This window comes from Nannospalax galili, unplaced genomic scaffold (genome assembly GCF_000622305.1).
Source record: "Nannospalax galili isolate Female #2095 unplaced genomic scaffold, S.galili_v1.0 scaffold212, whole genome shotgun sequence".
NCBI lineage: Eukaryota > Metazoa > Chordata > Mammalia > Rodentia > Spalacidae > Nannospalax > Nannospalax galili.
The window spans coordinates 684,130-701,417 of NW_008333884.1; the positions used below are offsets into that span (position 1 = coordinate 684,130).

General features: G+C 38.2%; 1 protein-coding gene across 2 annotated transcripts in view; it reads left to right on the forward strand.

Annotated features, from left to right (window-relative positions):
- The window catches only part of Taok1 (TAO kinase 1), a 110,462-nt gene that overhangs the window by 60,582 nt on the left and 32,592 nt on the right, over nt 1-17,288 (forward strand). For both annotated transcript variants that reach the window (XM_008828716.3, XM_029561411.1), the window contains exons 8-12: nt 487-578; nt 7,486-7,579; nt 10,420-10,501; nt 12,845-13,012; nt 13,260-13,463. In XM_008828716.3, the coding sequence (XP_008826938.1) occupies nt 487-578; nt 7,486-7,579; nt 10,420-10,501; nt 12,845-13,012; nt 13,260-13,463 (640 nt within the window). The remainder of the gene's footprint in view (nt 1-486; nt 579-7,485; nt 7,580-10,419; nt 10,502-12,844; nt 13,013-13,259; nt 13,464-17,288) is intronic.

The following is a 17,288-nucleotide window of genomic DNA, read 5'->3' on the forward strand; positions in this document are numbered from 1 at the left end:
CAGGGGCATTGTAGCTAGTTTGAGGCCAACCTTGACTGTTGGAAGATTCTATCTTTAAAAAATATTGGTGTATCATTTATAACTCAGATTTTTGTGAGTTTGAAAATTGTGAACTTGTGAGCTTCTCTGTCCACTTCAAACATGGAATATTATACTTACTTGAAATGGAGATAGATTCAAACTTTGGTTATTCACTAATTGTCATTATGGTAGTTATTTTTCAAAAAATGAAGTGAGGTTGTCAATTCAAGTAAAACAATTCACAGTGTTTGTTGTCCATGGTAAAAGTGAAACTTTCAAACAGACATTAGAATTTTGTAATAAAATCCTGGGAAAGCTTACTTTGGGATTGTCCTTTCGGAATGCTGTTAAATGATCATGATGGATGATGAGAATGAATCTCATGTCTCTACATTGATAGACCTTATAGTCTCAAAGAATAGTATACTTTTATAAACTTTACTAAATGAATATTATATGTTTTAGGATGGCCCCAGAAGTAATTTTAGCCATGGATGAAGGACAGTATGATGGCAAAGTTGATGTATGGTCTCTTGGAATAACATGTATTGAATTAGGTAAGCATTGTTACTCTTCTTCATTACTAGCCATTAAGGTTTTTGTTGTTGGTTATTGGTTGGTTATTGGTTTTGTTTTTATTTTTGTGTTTTGAAACAGGGTCTCACTGTGTAGCCCTGCCTGGCCTGGAACTCACTGAATAGACCAGGCTCTCTTGGAGCTCACACCCACCTGCCTCTGCCTCTTCAGTGCTGGGATTAAAGGCAAATGCCACTACATCTGGCAGGACTAAGTTTGGTTTTTGGTTTTTAAAGTGTTTTTTTTTTTTTTAAGATTTATTATTTTTATTTTACATGTATGACTGTTTAGCTTGTGTGTATGTATGTACATCACATGTGTGCATGCTTGCAGAAGTCAGAAGAGGATATCAGATACCTTGGATCTGGTGTTTCAGGTGGTTGTGAGCTGTCTTGTGAGTGCTGGGAACTGTACCTGGGTTTTCTGCCAAGAGTAGCTAGTGCTCTTCAACTGCTGATCTATCTCTCCAGACTGTTTTGTTGTTATTTATTTGTTTATATTTTTATGTATATAGAGTATTGCCTGCATGTAGGTAAGGGCGCCTGTATCATGCAATGCCCGTGGAGGACAGAAGAGGCCATCAGATCCCCTGGAGCTGGAGTTACGGATAGTTGTTAGCTGCCATGTGGGTGTTAGGATTCAAACCTGGGTCTTCTACAAGAACAACCATTGTTCTTAACTGCTGAGCCATCTCTCTAGCCTGTTTTTAATTTCTAAAAAAGATTTTTTTTTTTTTTGGTCTTTTGAGACAGGGTCTCCCTGTAGCCCTAGTTGTCCTGGAACTCACTATGTAGACCAGGCTGGCCTACAGAGATCCGCCTGCCTCTGCCTCCAAAGTGCTGAGATTAAAGGCGTGCACCACCATGCCCAGCTATTTTTATTTTATGTGTATGAGTGTTTTGCCATATCATGCAGTGCCTACAGTGGCCAGAAGAAGGTGTTAGATCCTGTGGAACTGGAGTGACAGACTGTTGTGAGTGCCCTGTATGTGCTGGGTACTGAACCTGGGTCCTCTGGAAGAATAGTAATTGCTTTTAACTGCTGTGCTGTTGCTCCAGTCCTGGGAATAAGTCCTGGGATCAGTGTTTTACTTCAGTTACTATATCAAGTTAAGGTATTATCAATTTTGAAAAGAAAAAATACAAAGTTTTTGCTTTTGTTACTTGATAGTTTTTTAATATATTAGATTAAATATATTTGCTATTAAATTAGGTCTAAAATAATTTTTCATTGTGGTTTGAAGTATCTGTGTCTGACCTTAATACATGTTCATTTAATTCTTTAATGTACCTAATATTTCCAGATATAACATCCATAAAAAGTTTCTAAATTATCCATAAATTATTTACCTCTATATACAGTAGTTACTACTTTTTAATATATTAGATTAAATATATTTGCTATTAAATTAGGTCTAAAATAATTTTTCATTGTGGTTTGAAGTATCTGTGTCTGACCTTAATAAATGTTCATTTAATTCTTTAATGTACCTAATATTTCCAGATATAACATCCATAAAAAGTTTCTAAATTATCCATAAATTATTTACCTCTATATACAGTAGTTACTACTTTTGAGTTAAGTATAGAAATTAGGGGCTGGGAGCTGGGCATGGTGGTGAATGCCTTTAATCCCAGCACTTAGAAGGCAGAGGCAGAGGCCGTGGATCTCTGTGAGTTTAAAGTAGTAAAATTAGGTGTCAGAGCTGGACCTGGTTGAGTAGGTCTTAAATTCATTAACTCTGGAGGCTGAGGTAGAAGGATGGCAAATTCAAGGCCTGCCAGACTAGAGTGTGAGTTCAAGGCTAGGCAACTTAGTATGACCTGTCTCAAAATAAAAAATACAGAAAAGCTTGGGAATATAGCTCTGTGTAAGTGCTTTCCTAGCATGTATGTGGCCCTGGGTTTAATTTCTGATTTATAACAGAGGGTAGAAAATGGTATCAGGCTATATAACATATTGTAACAGTTTAAGACAGTAAGGCAGACTTCAAGTGGAACCATAGCGATAGGTATAGAAACTACTGCAGTGGGGTCTTGGAGTTGGGGAAACATGCACACAAGATGACAAGGAGTAGGATCTCTGCAATTATAAATATTTTTTAGGTTAAATAAAATTTAAGTGTAGTAGTAGATTATAAGAATTTGAGCTGCACTGGGCGTGGTGGTTCACGCTTTTAATCCCAGCCCTTGGGAGGCAGAGGCAGGCGGATCTCTGAGTTCAAGGCTGCCAGCCTGGTGAGTTGGGGAAACATGCACACAAGATGACAAGGAGTAGGATCTCTGCAATTATAAATATTTTTTAGGTTAAATAAAATTTAAGTGTAGTAGTAGATTATAAGAATTTGAGCTGCACTGGGCGTGGTGGTTCACGCTTTTAATCCCAGCCCTTGGGAGGCAGAGGCAGGCGGATCTCTGAGTTCAAGGCTGCCAGCCTGGTCTACAGTAACTCAGTTGGTAGAGTTCCTGCCTAGCATACATGAAGCCCTTGGTTTGATACTCAAAGCCCATATACTAGACATGATAGTACATGCCTGTAATCTCAATACTTAGTAGGTGCAGCAGGAGAATCCTTAGTTAAAGGATATCTTTGATTAAATAGTGAGTTCAAGGCAAGCTTAACTGCATGAGACCCTTTCTCAAAAAAAAAAGTGTTTGAAATATAGGCCAGTCTTAATGGCACATGCAGGTAATACCAACAATTGGGTGGAAGAATTCGGAGGATCTTGAGTTGGAGAACAGCTTGGCATACATTGTGATTTTCAAATCAGTCTGTGCTACAGAGTGATTTAAAATTAAAAAAAGACAGTTGAGGGTTTGGGGATGCAGCTCAGTTGGTAGAGTACTTGCCTACCTTACATGAAGCCCCAGGTTTGATTTCACAGCACCACATAAAACCAAGCATAATGGGGCCAGAGAGATAGTTCAACAATTAAGATGTTCTTCCAGAGGACCCAAGTTTGATTCCCACCAGCCACATGGCAGCTCACAACCATCTGTAACTTCAGTTCCAGGGGATCTGACCTCTTCTGGCTTCCAAAGGCACCTGGCACGTACTCATACACATAAAATACAAATTTACTTACAAATAAGTAAGTCTGGGGCTCAAGAGATAGTTCAGCCATTAAGAGTACTGACTGCTCTTGCAGAGGACCCAGGTTTGGTTCCCAGCATCCACATGGGAACTAACAACCAACCATCTGTAACTCCAGTTATAGGAGATCCAATGTCGTCTTCTGACTTCCATGGGCATTGTATGACACAGGTGTACTTACACACATGCAGGCAATACACTCACACAAATAAAATAAAATAATAGGTCTGGGCGTAGTGGCACACGCCTTTAATCTCAGCACTCCGGAGGCAGGTGGATCTCTGGGAGTTCAAGGCCAGCCTGGTCTACATAGTGAGTTCTAGGCCTGCTGGGGCTACAGGGAGACCCTGTCTCAAAAAGGTATAAATAAATAAATAAATAAATAAATAAATAAATAAATAAATAAAATATTTTAAAAGGTAAATCTAGGAGCTCTCTGCTCCTGCAAGAGAACCCGGGTTCAATTCCTAGCACCCACATGGTGGCTAACAACCATCATAACTCAAGTTCCAAGGGATCTGACACCCTCTTCTGACCTCTTTGGGCATTGAATGACACAGGTATACCTACCTACATGAAAGCAATATGCTTATAAACATAAAATTTAAAAAATTAAAAAAAACCAAAAAGCATTAACTAGTAGTAGGCCCTGCTGGACTATATGAGGCCCAGAAGAAAAGAGATGTTAGTTGAATCTGCCCAATTAAATACTTTAAAAATTAGAGAAATGGATACATTATTCTTCTATTCTTTCCAAGTTTCCTCAATAATCCTTCTCTCTTTCCCAATTATTCAGCCTTAAAGCCACTGTATAGGACAGAATATGGTACCCATGCTAGTTGATGAACCATGCTAACCTAGGATAGATGTCAGAGTCAAATGAATATAGTAGGGAGTTCCTATATCACAGGGTGTGAAATCAAAAGTGGGTAAGGGGTTTGTATCTAGGGGAGGGTTCACTGTAGAGATTCAGAGGTGTGCTAGAGACGAAAGATTTATTCATGAAGGTAATTTACAGTTACCAGAGATCAAAGAGGGTATGGAAAGACCAACAGAGGGAACATCCCATTCTGTAGAGTCAGTTTAATTCCCAGGACTCATACCAGGTGTCTCACAACTGCTGCCTATAACTCCAGGGAATTCTGTGCCATCTTCTGGCCTCCACGGGCACATGTGTGCATGCATGAGTACAGACACACAAATACACATAAGTAAATACATCTTTTTTAAAAAAGAAGGGCTAGAGACATGGCTGAGCAGTTAAGAGCACTGGCTGCTGTTGCAGAGAACTCAGGTTCTATTCCTAGCACCTACATGGTGACTAACAACCATCCATAACTCCAGTTCCAGGGCATCTGGCACTTGGCTTCTGTGGGCATTGCATAACAAGGGTACATTTACATACATGTAGGCAAAACACTCATATACACAAAAATAAATAAATTTAAAAAAATTTTTTTAGAGAATGCAGGGTGTGGTAGCCACACCTTTAATCCCAGCGCTCAGGAGGCAGAGGAAGATGGATCTCTGTAGGATCTAGGCCAGCGTAGTCTACTTACTGAGTTTCAAGTTAGCCAGAGCTATAGGGAGACCTTGTCTGATACTTTAAATAAATAAATAAATAAATAAATAAATAAATAAATAAATAATCAGTCAAGAGAGAGAAGGGGGCAAGAGGGTCTGTCTGAAAATAGGGACCCCCTTGTAGCAGTTAGCAGACATAATGCCGTTGCTTCTTGGGAATTGTTTGATCCCGGACTGATTGGTAAGAAGTATAGGTAGATCCGTGAAGACAAGATTATACCAGAGTGCAGAGAGGTGATGAAAGAATATTAAAGCCACATCCAAGAACGCTGAAGCCAACTTTGAAATGTTTTTCACTGCTCAGCTGTAAGTTAATGTGAGCACTGTAGTAAACAATAGAGTATAATAAAGTATAAATCTACAAATTTATACAATAAATAAAAGTTTCATGTTACAACAGTTTTTTGGGGTTTTGTTTGTTTTTTGTCTTTTTGAGACAGGGTCTCCCTGTAGCCCCAGCTGTCCTGGAACTCGCTATGTAGACCAGGCTGGCCTCAAACTCACAGAGATCCGCCTGCATCTGCCTCCCAAGTGCTAGGATTAAAGGCATGCACCACCATGCCCGGCCCTAAACAGTATTTTTTAAAAATATATTCAAAGTACCTTCTCACAAAATACTAAGTACAAAGGAGAAAAGGGAAACTTTGCCATGGAGAGTCTTGGCAGGCACAGCCGTAAGTGATCATAGACCACTCAAAATCACCTATCATCTCTCAAAGCACATTGAGCAGAATGTAGTAATATTCTTGCTAAAGACATAGCCAAAATCTCATAGGAAATAGGCAAACTCAAATGAGAGACATTTTAGAGTCCTCAGTACTTCAGATTTGTCAGTCATTATTTCAACTTTCACCTTTTTAAAGATTTTATTTTTATTTTATGTGTATGAGTGGTTTGCCTACATGTATATAAGTGCACCAGTTTCATGTAATGCCTGCAGAGGTCAAAAGAGTTAGATGTATAGTGAGTTAGTACTATAGTGAGTTATCATGGATGGTTGTTAGCCTCTGTGTGGGTGCTCAGAACCCAACCCAGGGTCCTTTGCAAGAGCTTCCAGTGCTCTTAACCCCTGAGTCATCTCTCCAGACCCATTGTTTATTTATTTTAGAAACTAGAAAAGGGCCAAGTGAGGTGGCACATGCCTTTAATCCCAGCAGAGATAGGTGAATTTCTTGAGTTGGGGACCAGCCTGGTCTACATAGTGAGTTCCAAGCCATCCAGGGCTACATAGTGATACCATGTCTCAAAAAAAGGGGGTGTGGAGGAAATCAGTTAAATTGATAAAAATCTTGCCTTACTGGTTAGAAAAAGAAGATCCAAATTTCTAATATTAGGAATGAAAGAAGCCAGAATATAGAAGCTTGCATCTATAATCCCAAAGCTCAAGAGGCTGGTTTGAAATTGAAGTCTCTTGACTTCAGATTAAGACCTTGTCTCAAAACAAAAGTATAAGCTATGAATGAGAGGTGGTAATCAGTAACTGGGGGAGATGGCTCATTGGGTAAGAGCATTTGCTCTACAAACATGAGGACCTAAGTTCAAATCCTCAGAACCCATGTTAAAATTCCGATATAGCTGTGTATGCTTGTAATCTCAGCCTTGGGAGTCAGAGATAGGCAATACCTAGAACTTCCAGTCAGCCACCCTACCCAAAAAAGGCAAGTTTCCAGTTCAGTGAAAGACCCTGTCTCAAGGCAATAAATTAGAGAGCAATAGATAATGAAATCTGTCTGTATACACATGCACAGGTACACATACACATACACAGCCCCCCCCCCAGATAATATAGAAATATGAACAATGTTATGCCCTTAAGTTTGGCAACTCAGTAAAATGGACAAATACCTTGAAGGACACAAATAGCCTCGACTACATACAGCATTATTGGGGCATTGCAATAAAATTTGAATGGAGTTTGGGATTAGATGATTTTATCAGCATTAAATGACATGATTTAATGAATACAGTATGGTTTTTATGAAAATGTTCTTATTTGTAGGAAATGTACATTCAGGTGTTTAGCAGTGGTGGGGTGCCAGATCAGCAGTTTATTCTCAGTTGATTCACTTAAAAAAGGTCTTTGTACTCAAATTTTGCTAAGTTAAGGTTTTTTTCAAAATTAGAAATATATTCTTAAAAGCTTGATCAACACTTGAATATCCTTATATAATATACACATATTTTAACAGGAAAGTTTCCTTTCTTTTATAGCGGAGAGGAAGCCTCCTTTATTTAATATGAATGCAATGAGTGCCTTATATCACATAGCCCAAAATGAATCCCCTACACTACAATCTAATGAATGGTGAGTATTGATAAGAGATATTGTGTAACATTTTAAAAGTGTAAATTTAAAATTGTTAGCAAAATGACTTAATTTTATGTAAGTAAATGAACTAACTGAAAACTGGTTTAATCCCCCCCCCTCCCTTCCAACAGGGTCTCCCAGCAACCCCAGCTGGCTGACACTTGCTATGTACATCAGGCTGGCCTTGATCTCACAGAAATCCACCTGCCTCTTGAGTGCTGAGACTAAAGGCGTGTGCCGCCATACAATTGTTAGTTTCCTCTTTTTTTTTTTCTTTTTGAGACAGGGTCTCCCTGTAGCCCTAGCCTGCCTGGGTGCGCCACCACACCCAGCTAGTTTCCTCTTTCTTACATTGATCCTTTGACATCACTATACTTTCTAGCATATATTACATAAAACTTAGTTCAGAAAAAAAGGATATAAAAGTACGGTTTTTACAAAAATTTGTGTTTTACTTTTTAGGAGCATAAATGACCCTAATCATGTAATAGCATTTTAAACATTGATATTTTATAACTCAAATGCATAAATTATTATAACCTGTAGGATATATGATTGAAGAATAAGCTTATAATTGATGTTATATAAGACTAGATATGCCGGGCGTGGTGGCACACACCTTTAATCCCAGCACTTGGGAGACAGAGGCAGGTGGATCTCTGTGAGCTCTAGGCCAGCCTGGTCTACATAGTGACTTCCAGGCCAGCTGGGGCTGCAGGGAGACCCTGTCTCAATGCCACCCCCCAAAAAAAAGACAGGTAAAAGGGTTTGACTCTTTCAAAATTATTATTTAAAACTCAGGAAATTTTAGTTACAATTATGATGTTATTCATATTTTGATTTTTCTTCCAGCATAGCCCTTGATTTGATAAAAATAGGTTTACTCATATAAAACAATTTATGGAAAGAGATTAACAATTTTACACTAGAGAGTTTTTATGAATGGTGAAAGGTTGTATATTTGTTACTTACTACTGTAACAAAATACCTGACTAAAGTAATCTAAGGAAGGGTGGGTTTATTTAAAGGGTTCACAGTTTGAGGGTACAGTTCATTATGGCAGGGAAGACCTGGCCCAGGAGCATGAAACAGCTGGTTACATATGACTGCAATCAGGAAGCAGAAAGCTGAATGCTGGTGTTCCACTTGCTTTGTCTTTTTTATTCAGTCTGGGACCTGAGCCCATGGGATTCATGCCACCTACATTCAGAGTGGGTCTTTCTTCCTCAATTAAACCTGGAAGCATTCTGATAGAACCACTCAGAAGTGTGTTTCCTTGGTGGTTCTAAATCTAATCAGATTGACAATCATTACTCTACCCTTTGTCAACATGACACCTGAGCATATCACTTTAGATAATACCATTCTACTTCTTGCCCCTAAAGTCACATTTTGATCTTACAATGCAAAATATCCCAGCATTTGGGAAGCAGAGGCAGGGGGATCTCTGTGAGTTCAAAAAAAGAAGTCCCCATAAGTGTTTGTTTCCAACACTCTACAGAAGTCCAATTTTTCTGAGATTTAAGACAAACTCTATTTTTTTATTTTATGTGTATGACTATATTGCCTGTATGTATGTAAGTGCACCCATGTCATACAATGTCTGAGGAGATGAGAAGAGGACTTCAAATCACCTATAACTGGAGTTACAGATGATTGTCAGCCTCCATGTGGGTGTTGGGAATCCAACTGGAGTCCTCTGCAAGAGCAGCCAGTGATCTCAGCACTTAGGACGATTGAATATTGAAGATGAACATTGATGGAGTAATTATTTACTGCCCTAATTACTGAGCTCCTATAACACTATCATGATACATTACAGGCTTGTTTAAAAATACATGTGACAGAATATATGGGTTCTAGTAGGGGGGGTATAGGAGGATGCCGGTGGGGACAGGGGTATAAAGATGATTAAGATAGTTTGAGATATTCTGTATAAAATACACAATTCAGTAAAAACAGCAGCAACATAGGTATATCTAAATTTGTTTTATAGGTTTAATAAAAGTCTTATCCTTTTGCTCAGGGGTACCATATGCTCAGGTATAAAAAAAATTGCTCTTCTCCAGATCTGATAAGAATTATGTTCTGAAAGGTGCTCCATAGAAAACAACCCAAAGGGGTTGTTTAAAGAAAGGTGAGGAGCCAGGCATGGTGGCGCATACCTTTAGTCCCAACACTTGGGAGGCAGAGGCAGGCGGATCTCTGTGAGTTCAAGGCCAGCCTGGTCTATATAGTGAGTTCCAGGACAGCTGGGGCTACAGGGAGACCCTGTCTCAGAAAGACCCCCCCAAAAAAAGAAAGGTGAGACGCTGCACATGGTGGCACATGTCTGTAGTCCCAGCTGCTGGGAGGCAGAGGCAGGTGGATTTCTGTGAGTTCAAGGCCAGCTAGGGCTACAGGGAGACCCTTGTTTCAAAAGAAAAAAAAAAAACAGGAAAGGTGAGAGGAGAGGTTACCTAATGGAGGGTGGGAAAGCATATTTGAGAGGAATAAAAAGTCTGGATAGGCTTTCCTCCTTTTGCCTCAATATAGAATATGGGAGAACAAGAACTTTTTTTTTTTCCCCCTTTTAAAAAAAGTTCCATGTTCCAGTATACAGGTGAACATGGAACTATAGCCTAGGATTTTTAAATGATTTTTGTAAATTTTTTTTGGAAAATGAATAGTAAAGATGCATTGATTGCTTTAGATCACTTTTTATAGATAAAATTATGTAATCTACTTTATAGAATCATTCCTTTCCCATTCTCTTCTCATGAATAGTCATGTGCCTTTTTGGATGTGTTTTTAAAAGAAATAGCAATATGTTCACTTGATACTTTCCTTTACAATAGGTCTGATTATTTTCGAAACTTTGTAGATTCTTGCCTCCAGAAAATCCCTCAAGATCGTCCTACATCAGAGGAACTTTTAAAGGTCAGTTCTACAAAACTTGATTCATTTTCCCTTAAGAAATGATTTTACAGTGTGTTTTCTTATTATTTGATTATGAATAGAGATTAACTGTATCAGTGGGTAAGGGCCCTTGGTAGCCAAACCTCCTGACCCTCATTCAATCCCTGGAACATAGTAGATGGAGAAAATTTACTCTTATAGGTTGTCCTCTGATCTCTACATGTGTGCCCACACATATACATAATCATTCAATCAATAAAATGTAATTTATAAAATTTTAAAAAATCATTTATATTCAAATTTTAACTGGCTTTTCTCAAAAATTACTTCATTTGAATGCTGACCATCTAATTAATACCATTCATTAATAGTTTTTTGTTGTTGTTTGGGGGGCGTATTTTTGAGACAGGGTCTCCCTGTAGCTCCAGCTGGCCTGGAACTCACTATGTAGACCAGGCTGGCCTCGAACTTGCAGAGATCCACCTGCCTCTGCCTCTCAAATGCTGGAATTAAAGGCGTGCACCACTACACCTGGCCATTAATAATATTTTTTAAAATATTCTTTTTGGCTGGGTGTGGTGGCACATGCCTTTAATCCCAGCACTCGGGAGGCAGAGGCAGGCAGATCTCTGCTAGTTCAAGGCCAGCCTGGTCTACATAGTGAGTTCCAGGACAGCTGGTCTCAAAAAGACCCCCCCCAAAAAAAAATTTTTTTTTTTTAAATTTATTTATTGGTCTTTTTGAGACAAGGTTTCCCTGTAGCCCCAACTGGCATGGAACTCACAGAGTCATCTCCCTCTGCCTTCCAAGTGCTGGGATTAAAGGTGTGCACCACCATGCCTGGCTTATTTATTTACTTTTTATGTGTATGAGCATATTGCCTACATGTAAGTGCTCCTGTGTAATGCAGTACCTGCAGAGATCAGAAGAGAACGTCAGATACCCTGAAACTGGAGTTACAGATGGTTGTTAACCACCATGTGGGCGTTGGGAACCAAACCCAGGTCATTTGTGAGAGCAGTCAGTGCTCTTAACCACTGAGCCATCTCTTCAGCCCCCCATTAATAGTATTATTGAATTTAATGTGGTTCTTAAAATAATCTTTTTTTGAGATGGAGACTCTGTGTATTTCATGCTGGCCTTGAACTTGCTGTGTAACAGAAGATGGCCTCAAAAGTTCTAACCATCCTAAGTACTGTGTGCTCCACATGTGGTTTATGTGATGCTAGAATTAGACCCAAGGCTTCATGCATGCTAGTACAAACTCTTTATCAACTAAGCTATAACCCCAGCCCTCATAAGACATCTTGACAAGGCAATAATGGATTTGACTAAAGTTCTTTGTAATTCTACAGAATCTTCTTTCCACAACATTTACATGACCTATTTTTAGATTAGTGTTACTGAATTCATAGCAGGTTAGTTTGTTTTCACTGACGCACATCAACTAAATTAAACTTAAAACAATTTTAAGAGGTTATATATGCAAGTATATATTTGATAATATTATTTACAGTAACAGTATACAGAAGAACAATTAAAAATTTTCATTACTGCTTGCATAATTCCAGGGAATGGGTTTACTCATGATCTCAGAAATGAAAGCGTGAACAACTAGATACTCAAAGAAGCAACAGAATTTTTAGTGGTCTGGGTGTCGTTGCTCATGCATAGAATCACAGCACTAGGAAGCTGAGGTAGGAGGACCACAAGTTAAAAGCCAGCCTTGACTATCATAGTGAAGCTTTGTCTCAAGAAAAAGGAACCTATAATGTCTGCATTCAGATTACTTTCTTTACCATCAATTAATGTTTCTACTTAAATCAAGCATGGATTATTAAAAGTAGATTCTGTGTCAGGCATGGTGGCACATACCTTTAATTCTAGTACTCTGGGAGCAGAGGCAGGTGGATCTCTGTGAGTTCTAGGCCAGCCTGGTCTACATAGCAGGTTCCAGGCCAGCCAGAGTGGCATCGTGAGACCCTGTCTCAAAAAAAAAAAAAAAGTGGATTTTATATAAAATCATCAGTTTTTAGAATGTGCAGACTTTTGGAAATAGTGATAGATTTAGTTCTTAGTATTTAAACCCTTTATGTTTTCAGTTCTCTGTCTTCATTGGCCAACAAACAAAAAATGCTAGTGAAAGATTTTATTAGGGCATGCTTACATAGGCTTGAAGACCAAAAGTACAGAAATTATCATTTTCTAAGTGTCAGAAGTTAGACATGTAATAGAATTAAATGGCTGTAGAGTGCATGGACTATGTTTCAGAGTAGTAACTTCAGACTATAAGATGGAATATATTTGAACTAATTAGAAAAAAAAATATTTAACCTACTTCTTTCTCCTTTCTACCCTCTCTAGCACATGTTTGTTCTTCGGGAGCGCCCGGAAACAGTGTTAATAGATCTTATTCAAAGGACAAAGGATGCAGTAAGAGAGCTGGACAATCTGCAATATCGAAAAATGAAGAAACTCCTTTTCCAGGAGGCACATAATGGACCAGCAGTAGAAGCACAGGAAGAAGATGAGGTAATACCTAAAATGACTCAAATCTTGAATTCTCTTCATTTAGTTTTTACTTATGCAACTTGCTCTGCCAAGAATACCTTTTATATCACTGGTTCCAAGGTAGTGTTTTCTTATCATTTGTTCCTTAAGATTCTAGTTGGGAAGGTCTTTAGTCACTTCATTATATACTCTCGATGCAACCCTTTTATAGTCTTTAGTACTAAAGAACCTGTTTGCTAATCAGGCCTTTTAATGCTTTTTCCTTTAGGAGCAAGATCATGGTGTTGGCCGGACAGGAACAGTGAATAGTGTTGGAAGTAATCAGTCTATTCCCAGTATGTCTATCAGCGCCAGCAGCCAAAGCAGCAGTGTTAACAGTCTTCCAGATGCCTCAGATGATAAGAGTGAACTTGACATGATGGAGGGAGACCACACTGTGATGTCTAACAGTTCTGTCATTCATTTAAAACCAGTGAGTATTTGGATTTCAGTGGAAAAAAGATCTCAACTTTACTCAGTAATTTTCTTCATCTGATTAATATTGGAGATCCTCTTTGAAGTTTAAGAAGTTTGGAATCTGGGTGTGGTGGCACACACCAGCACTCCAGAGGCAGTGGCAGGTGGAGCTCTGAGTTGTACTTGATCTGTGTAGGAAGTTTCAGGCAAACCATGGATATATAGTGAGACTCTGTCTTAAAGGAAAAAAAAAAAAAAGAACAGCAGGGCCCAGAGAGATGGCTTAGTAGTTAAGAGCACTGACTGCTCTTGCAGAAGACTTGGGTTTGAGTCCCAGCATGCATGCATTCATATATATATAAAATAATAATAACAACAAAACATAGCAATAACTTTAATTCTTAACCTGCTACCTGCATTTGGGAAACTACTGTTTTGAAATACAAAAAGATGTAGAACCATTTTAGAAAAAAATAAAAATAGAGAAATTACCACATAATTTGTTATTTGAAATTGCTTACATGGAAAATAAAATTTTAAAAAATAAGGTTATATATTAAATTCATGATAATAGTTACCATTATCGTGAATGAGAAAATGAGAGTTGAAGCTGGGTGTGGTGGCATACACCTTTAAAAATCCCAACATTCAGGAGGTAGAAACAGGTGGATCTCTGTGAGATCAAGATCAGCCTGGTCTACATAATGAGTTCGAGGCCAGCTGTGGCTACAGGGAGACTCTGTCTCAAAAAAGACCAGAAAAAAGAAAATGAAAGAGTTAAGTATGACTAATGAGCAAAAGCAACTTTTGCAGTATCCATTTTTATGTCTTTAAAATAGAAAAAATGTCATTTTGAAAGTAAATGTGGGCGTTTGCTACATTATTCTTTGTAATTTTTTGCATGTGTATGTGTGATATTTATGAATGTGTGTGTGCGTGTTGGTGGGAAGCATATGTGGATACATGCGTGTGGAAGCCCAGGGTCGATGTCAGGAATGTTTTTTGAATACACTCTACCTTATTATTTGAGGCAGGGTCTCTCAGTTGGACCCATAGCTCAATGATTAGACTAGTATAACTAATCAGCTTGGTCTAGGGATCCCTTGTCTCTGCCTTCTGAGTGCTAGAATTACAGCATTTATGTGGGTCCTAGGGATCCAAACTGGAGTCTTTGAGCTTATATGGCAATTGCTTTATCCACTGAGCCATTTTCCCAGCCCTTCTCTGCAACTTTGAGTATAGATTTTTTTAGTTTTCTCAAGAGTATTGACAAGATGGTGCTGGAGAGATGGCTCAGCAGTTTTGAGCACTGGCTGTTTTTGCACAGGATCCCAGTTCAAATTCTAGAATATACATGGTGACTAACAGCCATCTGTAACTCCAGTTCCAGGGTATCTGATGTCCTTCTTCTGACCTCCGTGGACACTGCATGACACAGGTGTACTAACATACATGCATGCAATACACTCATACACATAAGATATGAATAAATTTTAAAAATTGAAAAATAATATTGGCAAGTCAAGGACTGGAGGTGTAGCTTGATGATAAAGTGCTTACCTTGCACACAGGTGACCTTGGATTCAATTCTTAGCCTGTAGATAATATTTGCTTTAGTTATCAGTAGTGGTTTTTTGTTTTGTTTTGTTTTTGAGACTGAGTTCTGCTGTATAGCCCTAACTAGTTTTGAACTTAGAGTGATTCTCCTTCTTCTGCCTCTGGTAATGATCTCTTTAACTTTACAGCTTATGGCATTATTGAACAGTTATTAAGAATAATAATTAGAAGTTAGGAACAACCAAATGTCTACCAACAGATGAGTGGATAACAAAATTGTGGTATATGTATTCAATGGACTCTTGTTCACCTATAGACAGGAATGAAGTTCTAATGTATGCTATAATATGGATGAAAGGCAAAAACATGCTGAGTGTTGGGCATAGTAGCACAGGCCTGTAATCCTAGCTACTTGGAAGTATGAGACAGGAGAATTATAAATTCCAGGTCAGTCTTGGGTATATAATGAGACCTTATCTCAAAAATAGACCTGGAGGCATAATTCAGACACAAATGGAAATATTTAATAATGAAACTTAAAATATCTAGCTCAGAAAATTTATAGGGATAGACAGAAGTTTGTAAGTTACCATGATCTGAGTAGGGAAAATATGGAAGTTATTGCTAATTAATGCAAAGTTTCTATTTGCAATGATGAAAAAGTTTTAGAAATAGGTTCGTAATATTTAATATAATCAGTGCCAATTCAAATAGTAAAGGAACAAAATTTTTATTAAACCTATTTTTTTATTTAAATTTTTTTTCTGGTCTTTTTTGAGACAGGGGCTTCCTGTCACCCCAGCTGACCTGAACTCACTATGTAGACCAGGCTGGCCTAGAGATTCACCTGCCTCTACCTCCCAAATGCTGGAATCAAAGGCATGTGCCACCACACCTGGCTTTTATTAAATCTATTTTAACACATACACAAGAACTGTTATGAATGCTGGTTAAACTGTAATATCATTAATGTAAAAATTACATTTTGGTCTTTTATTTAAAAGTCACATTTAATTTTTTTTTTTTTCCTTCAAGACAGAGGCTTATTCAGGCCCAAGCCTTCCTCAGACTTAGGCTAATCCTCTTGCCTCAGTCTCCTGATTACAGATACCATTAAAAATCACATTTAAGGACTAGAGAGATGGCTCAGCTGTTAAGAGCATTGTCTGCTCTTGTAGGGGACATGGGTTCAATTCCCAGCACCCACATTTTGGCTAACAACTGTTCATAACTCCAGTTCTAGGGGATCTGATGCCCTCTCTGACCTCCAAGGGCATTGCACGACATGGGTACATTTACATGCGTACAGGCAATACACTCATACACATAAAATAAAATTTAAATAAATCACATTTAAATTTTGTATATATAGGCAATGGAATCAATCATGAAAAGATTGTTTTACAGCTGCAAAAAAAAAAAAAAGAAAAGAAAAAAATTGTTATGATTAGTTGTTGCTACTTTGTTGAGTTCCTCATTTATTTATGCTTGAAACAGGATCTTGCCCATGCTGGCCTGGAACTCTTGGCAATCCTCCTGCCTCAGCCTCACAAGTCTTGGGATTACAAGCATGAACCACCATGCCTGGCTTGGCTTCCTCTTAAGGTTAGTAAGCTGAAATAAAGAAGAAACATGAATTCTTTAATTTTTGCAGCTAGTTTTTTTTTTATTGCTTCTGTTTAACAAATAGCAGAAATAAAATCCTATCATCGTGGCACATGTCCCCCTCTCAAAAAAAACAGAACCAAAGCTTTATTGTTTGTAAAACCCAAAGAGCCTTTGAGTAATTAATTTTTTTTTATTACCATTGCTTGAAGCATTAGCTACATGTTGTATTATTTTTGTTTTAAAGTTACATTAAAGCTTTGGTGTTTTGTTTTTTTCCAGGTTTAATTTTATTTTTATTATTACCCTTTTTTTGAGACAGCGTCTCCCTATAGCTCCAGCTGACCTGGAACTCAACTATGTAGACCAGGACCTTGATCTCATAAAGATCTGCTAGCCTCTGCCTCCCTCTTTGATATATCTGCTGGGATTAAAGGCATGTGTCACCCCACCCAGCTATTTTTATTATTATTATTAATTATGTACATATATGTGGTTCTATGTGTAGGTGAGTGCAGGTTTTCTCAGAGGCCGTAGGCATAGGATCCCCCTGGAGCTGCCATGTGGGTGCTGGGAATCAAATTTGGGTAAGAGCAGTACATGTTTTTAATTGCTGAGCCATCTCTTCAGCCCAGACTTCAGTTTTGTGTATAATGTTTTTGAATATAAATATAGCTGT